The 17447-nt window shown below is 42.4% G+C and overlaps 1 protein-coding gene across 6 annotated transcripts in view; it reads left to right on the plus strand.

Moving 5' to 3' along the window:
* Positions 1-2689: 2689 nt before the first annotated feature.
* grin2aa (glutamate receptor, ionotropic, N-methyl D-aspartate 2A, a) overlaps positions 2690-17447 on the plus strand; it is a 303951-nt gene continuing 289193 nt past the window's right edge. For 4 of the 6 annotated variants that reach the window (XM_087997676.1, XM_087997678.1, XM_087997679.1 and 1 more), the window contains exons 1-2: positions 4121-4251; positions 5425-5841. In XM_087997676.1, the coding sequence (XP_087853802.1) occupies positions 5443-5841 (399 nt within the window). In that variant the 5' untranslated portion in view covers positions 4121-4251; positions 5425-5442. Of the gene's footprint in view, positions 3642-4120; positions 4252-5097; positions 5229-5424; positions 5842-17447 lie in introns of those variants that run through there. The other 2 variants (XM_087997681.1, XM_087997677.1) reach the window with 2 other exon arrangements.

Genomic DNA, 17447 nt, shown 5'->3' on the forward strand with positions numbered 1-17447 from the left:
GTGCATTGCCTTTCTCCCTTCAGACCCCTATTTGTTCGTGTTAGCAGGGGTTCTGTTGGTGGTCATTTTATCCCTAAGTCAGAATATTACGAGTTAAAAGTCTCACTTGCTGAAAGGCAGGAGCACAGAAATAGAGGCTGATTCTCCAGTGCATTACTGAAGGAGTGCCGTACTGTGTTTCGAACGAAACTTTAAACCAAAGTCGCACCCCAGTATAGAAACGGAAAGTGTTGGGGAACTCAGCAGCTCTGGCGAAATCTGTGGATAGAGACACGGAGTTAACGTTTCGAGTCCGGTATGATTCTAACCTTGGGAACCGGAGTGTAGGTGGATGGAAAAAGATCATAAGGAGCCATTACAGCGAAGATTAGGGGATTCTTCCCAGGGTCCGAGTCAATATTCAGCTATTAATCAACGTCCCAAAATTATGACCTTGTCATTGTCACACAATAGGACGTTGTGTGACAATGAGGACTAATATTGGTCACTTGGTCATTTTCACGACTGGGGGAATGTGCTTTAGTCAATTGGCTGCTCAGTTCCCTACATAAATAACGTGGCTTCAAAAAAGTATTTCAATGGATGTAATGCGCTATAAAGTGTTCTGTGGTGAAAACTGCCAAATAAATGCAATTGTTTCTGATTTGCATTCCACGTCCTCATATACCTTTGACCTTCTCCCCGGATCTCCCAACCGCTACAACATTCAGAAATCATTTCCAAACCGTATTTTTGATCATGTCCAATCTATGCATTCGCCTGACTAGCACCTTAGGATGCTATGAATGTTCAAAACTTGGCTGAATATCGGATTGTATTAGCAATGCACCAAGCTGTGCCTTTGTGGATAGGGTTTGCACCTTTGAATAGAAAATTATTATTTCACTACAGTCTCTTGACTCCGAATAACTCTGGCGGTTCCTACATTAAACGTTGACTTTTGGACATTTAACCTGGGACCTCCTTTCAAAAATAAAATTTTAATCACATCATTAAGATATGACATAACATACACGCCTGGAACAGGTAGAATTTGAAGCCGGGCTTCCTGGCTGAGAGGTGGGGACACTACCATGCGTCACAAGAACCCTACCTGGCGCCTTATTTTAGTTGGTCACTATTACTTTGTGTACGTTGATATTCAAGATTTGTTGGCATTTTCCATGTTCTGAGATGCCATGACACACATGTCTGGAGCAGATGGGATTTGACCCCCGGGCCTCAGAGGTCGGAGCATTACCACTGCACCAGAAGAACCCTACCTGGGGCTTTGTTTATGTGGGGACGTTTGCCGTACGAGTGCAGATTTTCAAAGATGTGTCTCAGACGACCCCAATTTAAGTTGTGGCTGGATTCCATGAAATGGAGAGCAGCAGTCCAGTCTGATTTATTGGAGAGAATAACCTCGCCTGCCCCCACCCAATCCTCCCCATATTGTTCCTGTAACAGTGATGATGGTGAGCTGTCATGCGGCGCCTCCTCTAGGGCAGTACAATTGAATAGGGAGCACCTACCGACTCCCACTCACCTGTCCTGAGCTCGGCATGACAGCCAGGGCCGAACAAGGCGTCAAGGATTCTGCCCAATTGTGCATCACTGCAAGTGTGTGTTTGTGTGTGTGTGTGTGTGTAGTCCTGCCTTTCCCCGCTTCAACTTTTCACACTCGAATACATCGAGGCGCTGGGAGAAATCCGTTTGCGATTCTGAATGGAGCCATTGCGCCTTATCGAAGCAAGTAACATCCAACAGTTAGCCCTGTCCAGAAACAGCCACTTCCACGTGGAGAGAAGGAGACAGTCATTGGGCACATCAATGCTGGGTCCCTGAGCGACTTGTGGGGCGAGAATTCCTTTTGTTTTAGTTCCTCTGCATTTGTTACTTGTAACCATCTTTTTCCGCAGTCCCCATTCGCTTCCCATCAGCCTTACAATGCTGTTGCATTTTAGATTTAGAGAGACGTTTGGTTACAATTTATGCTTTTTACAAAAAAAAAGACTGCATTTCTTGATGAAACTATATTACGCAGTATATAAAAGTCATTGGCAAAGGATGATTTAACATCTTTTGTATTACACGAGTTACTGTTCGCGCCTGTTCTGGAAATAGTACATTCATCGATCCCCTCCACTCACGGCTATGTTAATCTATATCATGTACAGAAAGAGAGAGGAATGAAGCGACTATATGGAACGCCCCCGGAATGAAGGGGATCGAATGAATGAGATAAGCGGCGCTACAATGTGAGAATTCGTCAGGCGCAGCCAAAAAAAAAGGGAACGAGCAGATTAATCTTCAAGCGGAGAAATTCCGAGCTACGTGAGCAATGTTGTAATGTGTGAAGGAAAGGGAAGGACGGGTTTTAAACTGCTCCAGGATCCCCTCCCCCTCCCACCCCCTTCAGACTGACATAGGTGACAAACTGCCTTCTAACCGGAGTCACTGAGGGATCTCTCTTTTGCACGGCGTGGATTTGGACTAAACCCGAGAGCCGAGCCGGATTGCTGCCCGGGTCATTTGGAGCAGTTATGGCACCGGCACGCTGCACGAACGCTGACTCCCCCTGAAATTCAAACCAACGCTGTTCATGTTCAGTGGAGCTGAGGCGAGATTTTGTCTTGATCTGCTCCCCCCCCCCCCCCCAACCCCAACCTCCCCAATTAACGCCCACTTTTGCTATTGCTTGCAACACCACATTCGCTCAGAGTTTTACGGAGCTCTCCGAATGCAGACTGTACTCCGATCTTGGTCCCAGTTATTCCTGTCCCGGTCCCCGGAGCACTCAGTATCCCACCCGTCTCCCTTCCCCCACTCAGTAAAGTCCACTTTATGTGTCCAACCTAATGTCCTATTGCGGTTAAGGCGTGAAAAAAGCTTCAACCTGTTCTGTTCCGGCACTGTGCACGTTCTAAGAGTTGGTTTGCTGTGTATACTGCTATTGCAGTGGACCCAGGCAGACCGACACATACCCTTGGTCAAGCAACGGCGGACCCTGGTTCTTCACAATATCCTTTGCTTTCTGCTTTTGAGCCAATTGATAGAACGAGCTGTTCGTTCCAAGCGACTGGATTCGGATGGATTCATTCACTGGGTTAGACCGTCCTCTAGTCTTTGACGTTCAGAAACCCTTAAGAAGTGGAGTCGGTTTGCTACGCTGAAAAAAGATGGTACGTCAAACAAGCTGTTTCTAAGATTCCTTTTTTTAGTAAATAGGGCTGGACTGAAGACACACATCCCCATACACTTCTCCGAGTCACACCGACCGCTGCTGTAATTCACATTGTCTCCATAAGGATGTGTTGTTGACTTAATCCCTCAAACAGAGAGTATTGCAGTCTTGACTAGAGGCAGACTGGAGGATTTGGGGCAGAAGAGTTCGCCGAGTCTGGCGCTTGGTTTTACTGCTGTCTGAAAGTCCGAGGGAGCTCAGACCAACGCCTCGGCACTGATGGGAGCGCCTTTGCATTTTCCACGATGAGACCGGCTGGTTTGGTGGCACATGTCAGGAGCATGTTACATGCATCCGCCAACAGGCGAGCGCACCGCGGAAATATTCGCTGGCGTTGTGGGTTTCAGTACAAATGGGTTATCCTGCAATCTCATTATCGAGCATAGGCGCTGCAGCGATGTGCGAGAATGATGCTGTAAGTATATTCGCTTTTGTTTCTTGTGTGCGCGGTCACCCTTTTTTTTTGCAGTAGTCTTTATGTTTCCCTTTGCGACAATTATTCCTGAACATAAGATTCGCTCTTTGATTTAATTTTCCACCTTGCGGGCTTTTGCTTGCACAGTACCCCATCTCACTGGGTTAACATCGCACGCTGTTCCAAACTGAGCCGGATTTGTCCCGTGTGCAAACCCGGCTTTTTCACAACGTGGGGCACTGCTGGCTGCAAATAAATTCACCCAAACCCAGAGATCGAGCAATTCGCAGCATTGGGGTGCCTCGTCTAAAACAAAAGTGCAAAAAAAAAAGAAAGAGAGAAGAGATTTGAAGCGTGTTGAACTTATTTTTTTCTTGTAATCGGGCTCACTGCATTTTATGCCCAATGTAGACCAACTTTGCATACTTTCATGCTTCGATAGTTGCCGGTACAAGAGCCGCTGCTGCTGAGTGCAAAGGAGATAAGCTGGAGATTAAAGTGGCATTCTGTGGAGATGCGGGGACCTACACAGTAACCCTCGGTGTTGGGGGCCAAGACATGCAAATCCTTCCAACATGCCAACAAGGAGATTCATTTTGTGATATTGAAGGTATGTCACCCAGGTAATCCTGCTGCTTTGCTGTCCGCCTTCCTGCATCAGGCTCTCACGCCCGGCGCCAGCAGGGGCCGCTGTCGCTCTCTCCTCCCGCCGACTCATGTGAAAGAGTCTGTGGCTTCGGAATGGACTTGATACCCATTTGTTTCACGTCGCTTACCGGTTCAGTTAGCTCACCAGTTTGAACAGCCTAGCCTTCCCAAACGCGGGCTTTGTCGAGCCACCTTTGAAATAGCTCGCGCCCATTAAAACATTGACGGTGTGCAGGGAATGTTGCGTGTGTGCAGATGGGATTGGGAAGTGTTTCAATGAGATTGATAATTCAATTCATGCCTCGCGTCTCTTGTATATCAACATGGTAGAGACTAAATGATTCATCCGATTATCAGTGAAACCTGAACGCCCACTCCATGCACAATGTTACATTTCGTGACTTCAAGCTGTTACTAAAATAGCTCCTCATATGCTGGCGGTTAAGTTGATATTCATTTACTACCTTCGCAACGACACTCGGCGTCGATTTGTACATTTTAACTGGCTCCCCCCAAACCACCGGCACGTTAAGCCAAACGTGTTTTCTGTGATTGTTTCTGGGCGCTTTTGCTGCATTGTTCCAACTCCGGAAACATCCCCCTTCCGATTTCAAACCGAAATTGACAAGTTAGCCAAAGGCCACCGTGCAATGCATTAACCAGCACCTTTCGGGAGCTGTGTGGGGACAGGACTCTGATTTCTCCTGTGTGTGTAATATGAGTTGTGGGGAGGGAACGGGACCCCTTGCTGATTTAAAACGAACACCCGCAGAAGCCCAAAATAATTTGTGACCCGAAGCAAGTCTTGTGCACCCTGCCCTGAATACTCAGTAGGATGGAGATCAGGTCAGGTGCCTTTATTGGGTCTTCATAACGAGGGGGGAGAGCAAGGCACCTCTCCAAAAATGCGGAGACTGCGGTTTCCTTTCTCCTTATTTGGTGAGTAGGTGAACTTTTCCATGTTTGTACCTTGCAGATGTTATTAAAGATCTAAAGGGGAGTGTGTATGTGTGTTTGGTGTTGGGGGGGGGGGGGGGGGGGGGGTAGAGAGAGAGAGAGAGGGAGAGACAGTGTGTTTCTGGGTTGTGTTTTGGTGCAGTCTGCAAGCTGTTTCTCCGTCTTGCCCCTTTTGCAGGCGAAGGAGCTTCGGAAAATGGGGCGAGTGGGCTTGCTGGCGGTGCTGGCCTTGGACTTGCTGATCGTGCACTTGGAGCTGAGCGGGGGCCAGCCGGCTTACCCCACCCTGAACATCGCCGTCATCCTGGGCAGGAGCCCCGACAGCCCCGGCTTTCGGGACGTGTGGATCCGGGAAGACGGCCCTGCCTTCCCCATCGATGTCAACGTGGTGAGTGTGGCGGTGAACCAGACCGACCCGAAGAGTATCATCACCCACGTGTGTGATCTCATGTCAGGCACCAAGATTCACGGCGTGGTCTTTGGAGATGACACCGACCAGGAGGCTATTGCTCAGATTTTGGATTTTATCTCCTCCCAGACTTTTATCCCCATCCTGGGAATACACGGCGGCTCTTCCATGATTCTGGCAGATAAAGTAAGTGGAGGGGGCACTGTTTCTGTCTTTATTTTCACAGGAGCAAGGATCCTGTCCTCACCAGCTGTGAGAAAGATAAAATTGAGGTAGCTGCAGCATCTCTCTGTGTGTCACGTTGAAGGATGTCTGCAGTCCAAACTGGAACTCCAGAATTCCCTTTTCTATTTTTAGCTGGGACCCAGCTCGTTCTCGGGGTGCATGGTATGACTGTGTAGAAAAGGGGCGGTAGGAGTGTTTCAGCCAGAGCACAATGAGCACTCCGCACATTGGGCAGCGGACCGCAGGCAGTGCCACATTCCTCACTCCACCCGATCTCTGCGTAAGAGTGCAAGGCGTTTATTGGCCTTAGCACTTCAGACATGAGGGAAATGGTGAGGTTTACAGTGGTCCTGGGAGTGTGAGAGAGAGGGGACTAGGGGAGTTAGACACCACTCACTTCATTCATACGCTCACTTCAATGAGTCAACCGCAGAGTCGCAACTCCAAACTCCCAAACTTGCCAGGCGTTATTTTAGGAAAGCAATTCAGCCGGACTGATCAAAGCAAGAACCATAGGCTGGCAGCAACGATTAGAAACAGATTATTGAGGAGGGGAACGGGGACAGCGCAAAGCAATCTCATTGGCTTGCAAGGCAACGACGATTTGTTTAAATGGTTCCAGATACATGCACTGTTCCCAAATTAAATAATTTACATCAGCAATTTAATGTTCATATTTGGAGCATACCATCCAAATGATTCCTCTTCTTAAACTTGATATGAATAACAGCAGTAACAAAAACATCATTTTGACCTTTGTCACAGTTTATGGTTTTGGGGGGATTTACTCTCAGTTTGGTTTAATTAAACATTTTTTCTTCTAACAGTTGCAGGTTTCCAATGATTTATTTAGTACTGTGGACTCATGTCAGCAGAAATTCATTACACAACGTTTGGTATATGCCAGTTCTGTGAATGGAAGGGTGTTAAAACATAACTGGGAGTGAGCAATACATGAAATTAATCAAAGACCACAAGTGACATTATACACCACAGATATGTGAGAATGAATGAGACTGGGAACAAAACAAAAGATTATTTAAATCCATCTTGAGTTATCCCCAAAATTAACCCACCTCCCCCAACCTAGAACACATGGTTCATCAACTCTATCTCTTGATTGATTCTCCCGCCGAATATGTGTCCAATGGATAAGGTTTGAATAATGTATTGTGGACGTTGTCTGACCCAGATATTAAGTGATAACATTTTGTTCACTCACTGTTCCAGTTTTATAATATATACTGTAATGGCTCTGGTGGTGTCATGCTAGTGACCCTACCCTGAAGGTCCATGCTCAAGGTCCACCTGGACCAGAGGTGTGTCATAACCTGTCTGAACAGGTTGATTTAAAAATATGTATAATATATACTGCATTACTTTAGCCAATTCAAGATAATGTTGATCACATCTAGGTGAATTAATGAAATGAGGTCTATGAGAGCCTGTTGCTATGACATTACTGCAGAGTGATGAGTCACACCAAACAGTAAGTTATTCAGCCCCTCAAGCTTGCTCTACCATTCAATTTGATCACGGTTGATCCATATTGTAATTCCATTTACTCAGCTTGCTTCCATATCTCTTAATACCCTTGCTAAATAAAATGGAGGGAGGTGCAATGAAGGAATTATTTTACATTTATAATCTGGAATTGTCAGACTTGAGAGTATGATATACATTAAAATGTCCTTTCATGCCAAATATAAAGATAATGTCCATTTGGAAATTGTAATGTTGCAATTAAAAATTCTGATGAAAGGACCAATTTTAATTGATTCTTTCATTGTAGCAGTACTAGAAGACCATCAGAACTAGGAGCTGCAGAACTGATCTTTCCATCCTGCTGTGTCACTCAATAAGACGATGGCTTATGTAACTCAATTTCAACCTCCTCCACTGACCCCATTTCCTGTAATTCACTTAATAGCCTGACACCTATTGATACTTTCTGTGACTTACCATCCACAGCTCTCTTATGGAGAGATTTCCAGACTCTCACAACCCTTCGAGTGAAGAAATTTCACCTCACCTCGATCCAAACTGGCTGATCAGTCACTCTGAGTCTGTAACCTCTATTTGCAGACTTACCAGCCAGATTAGATTAGATTAGATTACTTACAGTGTGGAAACAGGCCCTTCGGCCCAACAAGTCCACACCGACCCGCAACCCACCCAGACCCATTCCCCTACATTTACCCCTTCACCTAACACTATGGGCAATTTAGCATGACCAATTCACCTAACCTGCACATTTTTGGACTGTGGGAGGAAACCGGAGCACCCGGAGGAAACCCACGCAGACACAAGGAGAATGTGCAAACTCCACACAGTCAGTCGCCTGAGGCGGGAATGGAACCCGGGTCTCTGGCGCTGTAAGGCAGCAGTGCTAACCACTGTGCCTGAAATGTTCTTTCATGATTCGCCCATGAAATATCACATTTGCTTCAATTAGATCTCCTCTCGTTCTTAATGGAATATAGACCTAGTTTACTTAATCTCTCCTAGGACAATTCTCCCAGCCCAGGAATAAATTTAGCGAGCACTCATTACACTTTCTCTAAGACTTTGTTTGTGTATCGGGACCAAACTGTACATGGTACACTAGGTATGGTCTCAACAGGACTCTATATAACACTAATAAGACTTCTTTACTCATAACTAACATATCATTTGTGTCTTAATTGCTTTGTGCGCCTTCTCTGATTGATGTACAAGGTCATGCGGATAGCTCGGAACATCAACATTTCCTTCCCTCTCTCAATTTACAAAAAATTATTCTGTTTTTTGAGTTCTACTCACCAAGTGACTAATTTTGCATTCCCCCATATTATAGTATAATCTGTGTTCCTGAAAGTTTTGTATTTAGTGTGTGTAGATTGTTTCATAATTTCATAATTTCAAATTTATAACTGATTTAACAATATAAGGCAAATATGTACAAAGACCATTATAGAGAAACTGAAGAAATACTGTGAATGCTGGAAAATTGAAACAAATACAGGGAATGCTGGCAGCATCTGTAGAGAAGGAAATAGAATTAATATTTCAAGTCCAGTGTGAAGTTTGGAAGAAGAAGCATAATGGACTTGAAATATTAAGTCTGTTTCTCTCTCCGGTGTAAAAATAAAAGCTAAATGAAGAAAACCTCCTCCAGGTTTTCCAGTTTCATCCCACAGTCACAAGTATGTGCCGGTTAGGTGAATTGGCCACGCTAAATTGCCCGTAGTGTTAGGTGCATTAGTCAGAGGGAAATGGGTCTGGGTGGGTTACTTTTCGGAGGGTCGGTGTGGACTTGTTGGGCTGTGGGGAATCTAATCTATTCAAACTGTATTTTAAAACAACTATTTCTTTTATGCCTTTGTAGAATGGTAAGAGGAGTATACCAAATCATTGAAACAAAAAAGGCATTAAATGTCCAAAAAGACTCTGGAGTTAAAAACAGATTCATAGCAGTGGAAGTACAAATTAGTTCTGGAGGATGAAAAGGGAGTATTTGAATGCTGAGTTAAAAACATTTATAAATGAATGGTTTTCAGAAATTGTGAACAGTTAAACAAATCATTCAGTTCATTCATAGGATGAGGGTGTCACTGGTTAGGTCATTCATTTATTGCCATCTCTAATTGTCCAGCGGACAGTTAAGAATCAAATGTATTGCTGTGGGCCTCCAGTCACATGTAGATCAGACCAGGTAAGGATGGCAAATTTCCTTCTGTAAAGAACAGTAGTGACCCATTTGCATTCTTCCTTAACAATCCAACAATGGTGTCATGGTCATCACAATCACTTAATTCCAGAGTTTTATTAAATTCAAACTCCACCATTCGCCCTGGTGGGATTCAAATCTGGGTCCCCAGAACATAATCTACTACCTGTGTCTCTTTATTAATAATCCAATGATAATACCACTCAGCCACTGCTTTCCCATCATTATTACACTGCAATGAATATTCCGTATTTGGTTGGTCAAGGCAAATGAAAACTAACAAATTCTTCCGATTGCTGAAGGTTAGAAGATTGTGTGTTAGTTGCTGTCTATAGTGATAAAAGATCCTTTGGGTATAGGAGAGATTCTGTAAACATAGAATCAAGGAGGCAAACTATTGACACTTTAAGGACATGCATTTGTTCTGGAAAATTGGAGGCCAGGTTTTCTACCATTGCTAAGGGAGGGAAAAATAGAAACCACACTAATTTGGAGGCATCTTTACATAACATGTCTTAATGAGAAATCATCGCCAAGGATTCAGAAGGGGACAATACTGCTTGATTTATTTCCAAAAATTACCAAAACATAGATCGTGGAACCAACTTTGATATAAATTATTCCAAAAAGCCTTTGACCAAGTACATCACAAATTAAAATTAATCAAACTAGATTTTATTGGGACTCTAATGTTGACCATACAAAACAGAATCAAAAAGGTAGAAAACAGTGTACATGAGAAAGATAATGTCAAGCTGGATTGAGGAGCTGCTAAGTAGACTACTGCTGAACCTCATGCTTGAACGGCTGTTGTTTCTTATCTGCAACAATGTACAGGGAAGAGAAAAGAGAAGCCAACTGTAAATTTGTCCTGCTAACAGCACTAAAGTAGGGAATGCAGTAGGCATGGAGAATGTTAGTGAACAGATTAATGAGGATTTGTAAACTCTGTTATGAAGTTGAGCAGACAATTGCTCAAACTTTGCACTTGGAATGGAAAACAAGAAACAAATAATCAGGAAATTAGAATTAGTATTGGTAGATCTTTCAAAATGATTGGGTACATTTATGATGTTCATGTCTGGGGCAAGGTGGAGAGGTGATTAAACAAAGCAAATAAAACCTTGGGCAGCATACTACACAGCTCGAAGGTCAGCAGAAATTATATTGAGGCACATACTATACTGGTGACATTCACTTGATGTTTTCTGTGTAACATTGGCTAATCTGATTCCAAATGGACATATGTGTATTTGTCAAGCTGAAAGAATGAGCAATTAGAATGATTGGAGTGTGAAAGGGATGATGAATGATTAGAAAAGTTTAAACTTTGAGAATGGAATAAATCGGAACTGTGGTGGATAAGTGAGAAGTATCTCCTTAATGGTTAATTTTTCCTTCTTAGAACTATTTCCCAAATTCAAATACTTCAGTTTTCTTTCTAGTTTTGTTTGCCATTATTTTACCAATATATATTCTGATACTTCTGACATTATCGTCACTTGATATTGATTGCTCTCAATCCAAGTGCTGTTGTATACTATTGATGCAGTATTGAAAACCTGGTATAGCGTGAGTGTCCTATAAGGAGTCTTGGATTCAATGTGACAAGAAACAGTTTGGTATCATATTTTCCCTTGGTACAAAATAAATTGTTCTAATAGATGTGGCACAAAAATGTTTCTTAATTATGTATCCCCTGAGATATTCTCAAAGGTGTCGGCCAGTGACTCATCTTGGCTATTGCTTTCAATCTTCTGGATTTTGTGACTTATAGGATCATGGAACTAAATAGTATCTGCATTGCAGAAACAGGCCACTCAGTCCTAAATCTTTATACTTATGCTTGTGCTGTGATGAGAGTTCTCCTACCCTTCTTCACTTAATCCCATCAGTATATCCTTCACAGAGATCCCTGATTTATGAATGTCCAATGTACAAACACTTGTACTTATGAACACGATAAAGATTTGACCTATGAACATATACTGTACTTATAAATGGCCCCTTCACATTGTTCTGCATTGTGTTCTGACTTGTACATAAATCAACTTGCAAATGAATGCCAGAATGGAATCCGTTCACAACCTAGAACTGCCTGTATTCCAGTCCCTTTCATGTTTATCTTATTTACCCATAGATGGTACACAATTCAACCATGTCTTATGGTAGTGAGTTTCATACTTTTACAGCTTTCTGATTTCAGAAATTTTATCCTGACTTTTTTGTTAATGACTGCTGTATAATTATGGCCTGGAGTTCTGGTCTTATCTATACGTTGGAACATTGAAAACTCTTAACAAATCTTTTTGGAATATTAATGAGCTCCAAAGAGTCTTCATCAGTGCTTTCTTTCCTTGAGAGAAAATTCTGGCCTGTTCAGTCTTTCCTCATAAGTATATCTTCTCAGTTCTCATATCATCCTTGTGAATCTGATTTTGCACCTTTCTGAACACAAGAACCAGGAGCTGAAGTAGTCCGTTCAGCCCATCAAGCCCGCTCTGTCATTTGATACGATCATGGATGATCTCATATCGGCCTCAACTACACTTTCCTGCCCGGTTGCTGTCATCCTTCATCCCAGTACTAATTAAAGTCTGTGTATCTCCTCAAATTTATTCAATAAACGAGCATCCACTGCACTCTGGGTAGTGAATTCTGTAGATTCATGACTCTTTGAGAGAAGTAATTCTCCTCAGCTCTGTTTTAAATCTGCTACCCCTTATGACCTCTCATTCTAGATTGCCCCACATTAGGAATCAGCCTTTTAACGCTAAATTTGTCAATCACTTTAGCATCATGTACACCTCAATTAGATCTCCTCTCATTCTTCTAAACTCCAGAGAGTATAGGCCTAAACTGCTCAAGCTCTGTTCAAAGATAAAACCTTGATATGCGGAGGGATCTGGGTGTGCAGGTCTAGAGATCACTGAAGGTGGCAGCATAGGTAGATAAGGTGGGTGGGTGGTAGAAAAGGCCTATGGCATGCTTGCCTTCATTGGAAGGGACATTGAATAGAAGGATAGGCAAGTTATGCTGTAGTTTAATAGAACTGTAGTTAGACCACTCTTAGAATATTGCGTAAATTACTGGTCACCACACGAACAGAAGGATGTGGATGCTTTGGAGAGTGTAAAGAAAAGGTTTACCAGGATGTTGCCTGATATGGGGGATTTCACTTATGAAGAAAGGTTGGATAGTCTAGGTTTGTTTTCACTGGAACACAGGAGGCGAGGGGCAACCTGATAGAAGTTTGTAAGATTGTGAATGACATGGATTAGATGAAGAGTATGAGTCATTTTCCCAGGATGGAGGGGTCAATTGTTAGGGGACACAGATTCAAGGTGTGGTGGGGATGAAAGTTTAAAAGAGGTGTGTGAAGCAGGTTTTTCACGCAAAGCACGGTGAGTGCCTGGAAGGCGCTGCCAGAGGAGATGGTGGGAGCAGACACAATAGCAGCATTCAAGAAACACTTGGATGAATACATGAATAGGATGGGAATAGAGGGATATGGATCCTGTCAGTGAAGACAATTTGAGTATGGAAGGGCAAAATGAGGCAGCACAGGCTTGGAGGGCCAAAAGGCCTCATCCTGTGCTGTGTTGTTCTTTGTTCTTATTCTTTGTCCTTCATCTCCAGAAGCAATCTAGTGAACCTTCTCTAAGCTATCTCAAATGCAACTAAGTCTCTCCTCAAGTAAGGGGAAAAAAACTGTTCGCAGTACTCCAGGTGTGGTCTCAATAATGGGTGAAAGTGAGGACTGCAGATGCTGGAGATTGGAGTTGGGAGTGTGGTGCTGGAAAAGGCAGCATCCGAGGAGCAGGAGAGTTGATGTTTCGGGCTAAAGCCTTTCATCAGGAATGCTGCCTGACCTGCTGTGCTTTTCCAGCAGCACACTCTCCATCCTGCGGTCTCAATAATATCTTATGCGGTTGCAGTAACACTTCCCTACTTTTATACTCCGTTCCTTTAGTAATAAATGCCAAAATTCCATTTGCCTTCCTTATTACCTGCTATTAGTTCTCTGTGATTCATGTACGAGAACAATCAGGACTTCATCAGGACTTAAACATCAACTCTTCTGCTTTTCAAGCGCCACATTTTTTGACTCTGATCTCCAGCCTCTGCAGTCCTTACTTTCTCCACATTTAAATCTGCCCTCCTTGTACTGTTTATTCCTGTCTGGATGACCATGATCGGATTGTTTCCCTCTAAGTCCTTAAACTTAATTCACAGAAGACCAATCACAGATTTATTTGCTTCAGTCACACCATAAAAGGAGATGTTCACAAATCTTATAATTGAATTCCTTTGTACCCTCACTTCTCCCTACTATTCTGTTTTTGTTTGATATTCTCTAAATCCTGTGTACATACAGCCTCAAACATTTTTGTTACTCTTATTCGTCCACTGTTTTATTCCTCTACATCTAATATTTTTACTGTACCTAACTATAATCCACTTCTTATACTTCCAAACAGGCAAAAGGCAGAAGGCATCAGAGGGAGATAAAACAAACTGAAGACAAAAGGATATAAATGTATAAATTAGAGTGGAAGGCAAGCATCTTAGGGGAGATGTTGATGCAGTGGTAACATAATTAGGCTAATAATCCAGAAGGCTAGGCTAATGCTATGATTAAATCCCACTGGCAGCTAGTGGAACTTAGATCCAATCAATAACATCTTGAGTGAAAAGCCAGTTTTAGCAATGATGACCATGAAACCACTCTTCTGCTGTTGTAAAATCCCAACTGGTTCACTAACATTTGTACTTCAAATGATAACACTTTGAAAAAATCATTCCAGGAATGAGAAACTTCAGTTATGGGGTTAGACTAAAGAAGTTGGATAGTTTTCAATGGAAAGAGAAAGGAAAAAGCTGTTCCCCATTCGAAAAAGAAAAAGGAATGAATGGGTATAGCTTTAAAGTGATGTGCAAATGAAGTAGGGGTGATGTGAAAAAAAAACTTTTTACCCAGCGAGTTGGTAGGGCGTGGAATGCATTACCTGGAAATATGGAGGAGGCAGGTTTAATTGAGGCATTCAAGAGGGTTAAATGGTAATTCGAATAGAAATGAAGTATAGGGATATGGGGAAAAGGCAGAATAAAAGCCAGAGGTGATAGAAGAGCACGATGGGCCAAATGGCCTCCTTCTGTACTATAACAATTCCGTGATTCTGAACATCCTTTAGGGAAGGAAATCTGCCTTCCTTATTCAGTCTGGCCTACATGTGACTCTGAAAAATGTGTTGCTGGAAAAGCGCAGCAGGTCAGGCAGCATCCAAGGAGCTGGAGAATGCCTGAAACGTCGATTCTCCTCCTCCTTGGATGCTGCCTGACCTGATGCGCTTTTCCAGCAACACATTTTTCAGCTCTGATCTCCAGCATTTGCAGTCCTCACTTTCTCCGACACATGACTCTGCCGATATCCCATGAAAGGATAAAATACTGAGTTAAATTCAACTTTCAATGTTACAGAAGTTATTTGTCTTTATTATACTGGATGAAAAGATGCATGTGAGACAAAAACAAAGTATTCAATCCCAAACTCAAAGCAGAATATGCCAGCAGAATCAGTGAGGTCATTTCTACTAATGCATCCATTAAACTCTTCGTGTGTGAAATGATTCCCATCTCAGTCCATTACATCCACTCTGTCATATAGTTGAAAAGTGTTGTATCTTGGTGCCCGAGGGGCAAATACATTATGGATATTTCTTCTGTGGGGCTGTGCCATTTTTAAAGCAATGCTTAACAAGAAAATGTGTAAATGTGAGGCTTTTCCATTTCTTAAGGTGCATGGTGAGGTAAATTACTTATTAATAGCCAATCCTGACACTTCATCATTCTTTTCAATACAAATATTTTCGGTTACAATTATAGTTGCTGTCTTTGATTTTTATCACCCACCCCACAGAAATAAAATTAAACCCTTTAGATCCTTTGCTGCAATGTTGTGAAATTAAGTGGCACAATCCCTACAAATTCAGCTAGGTATCATGGCCAGAGAATGAAATTGTGATTGCATACGACACCAGAACCAAAAAATGCTGCTGATTTTCTGGAGATCGGAAAAATAGATGCAATTCAGTTATTATATAATAATGTGATTTTTGGGCTGAATTTGGAAGAAGTCATTTGGCACATCAATTCACTGCTGTCTAAACCAATCAGTCTCATTCTCCCACTCTATCTCTTTAGCCCTCAAAGGTTATATCACTCAAGTTGCCATTTATTGTCCAATGAAATTGTCTGCACTTCCACCAGCCTTCCAAAGGGAAAAGGCAGTGAATTACTGGTAATACTTGGAAACAAATCTATTGGCCATATTGTTCCTCCATCTTGAAGTACAAAAGAAAACTTATGTGCCTCTTGGACTTTTACTGGTTTTTCTTTCTGGTCCACTTCAGAGGTAGCAAGTTCCAGGAAAACTATCAGCATCACATATTCAGTACACATACCCTTGCTAAGTGCACACAATGTTGAGTGTCCAGGTGTAATAGAAGAGTGTGGTGCTAGAAAAGCACAGCCAGTCAGGCAGCATCCGAGGAGCAGGAGAAAATTAACATTTTGGTTGTAAGCTCTTCATCAAGATTGAGGCTGATGCCCAAAACGTCGATTCTCCTGCTCTCCGGATGCTGCCTGACCGGCTGTGCTTTTCCAGCACCACACTCTTTGACTCTGATGTCCAGCATCTGCAGTCCTCACTTTCTCCTTCCAGTCATAATGTTGAACACCCCAGCATTTGTGCAGAGGATGTCACCCAGCAATCTTCAACATCTACAAAACAGTGCAAGTGGAAGTACAACTTTGTAAAACTCTGAGCTGTCTGACATAGTTTTCACTGGTATGGTAAAAATGAGTGGAGATTGTATTGAAAATCGGATTCAGATGCTATTGATAGCCCACTTAACTGGTCACTTACTCTTTAAGGCACGATACCTTTTTCTTCAGTGTTTGAAAAACATTGTAGGAGTTAATCTGTGAAGTAGTCACTCCAGTATCGGGTGGCAATCACAAAATTACATGACTGATTTCACTGAATTATGTTTTACTGAAAGTCCTATTTCCTGCTTCGAATATCATTTCATGGACTCCTCGCTCAAAATAATATGAAAGTACAGCACCTTTGTCTCAGCCCTAAGATCGGAGTTCCTTTCCTAAACATCTCCATTCCTCTGTTTCACTTATCTCTCCTCTTTTAAAATCCTATCTCTTTGATCAAGTTATTGGACATCTGTCCAATTATTTTTAATTTCTATTTCAAGATTATTGTTAACATATGCAAAAGTCCATTGCCCTTTAGGGAGTATTGGCATTGGATTTTTAATGTCTACCTTGAACTAAATGAAAGTTTGCTGTCTTATCCGAAGGACATTATCTCCAACAATCAATCACTCATTCAGTATTGCACTAGTATGTGAGTCGAAACATAGGGCTTAAGCCAAGATGAGGAAAAAAAAAGCTTTGACATGCAATTTCTGGCTGAAGAATTGAGTGATTGCAGAAGTATTGCCTTTCTTTTGAACTGTCAAAGCTAATTACCACAGCATTGTAATAATTGAAGTATTTTTGGATCAGTAGCAAATGAGCTGTATTTAATAAGAATCTGCATTTCAACCAGAATTCAGAACACATTAAACATCTTATTCAGGTTTTTCAGGAGTTTGCCAGTGAAACTCCATTCTGAAAAAAAAAGGGATGTGGCCTTAAAATAGTGAATCTCATTTGCTTAGGTCTCTAAGTACCTAAGTGGCCTTGTGTATGGGATTCTGACTCCATGCTGGTGGGTGCCAGAACCTTGGCCACCACTTTTACTAATGAGCTCAATTAAGAAGCTCCCATTGGGGCTGCC

This window comes from Chiloscyllium plagiosum, unplaced genomic scaffold (assembly GCF_037043375.1).
Source record: "Chiloscyllium plagiosum isolate Xiang-an unplaced genomic scaffold, Cpla_swu_hap1 HiC_scaffold_20, whole genome shotgun sequence".
Taxonomy (NCBI): domain Eukaryota; kingdom Metazoa; phylum Chordata; class Chondrichthyes; order Orectolobiformes; family Hemiscylliidae; genus Chiloscyllium; species Chiloscyllium plagiosum.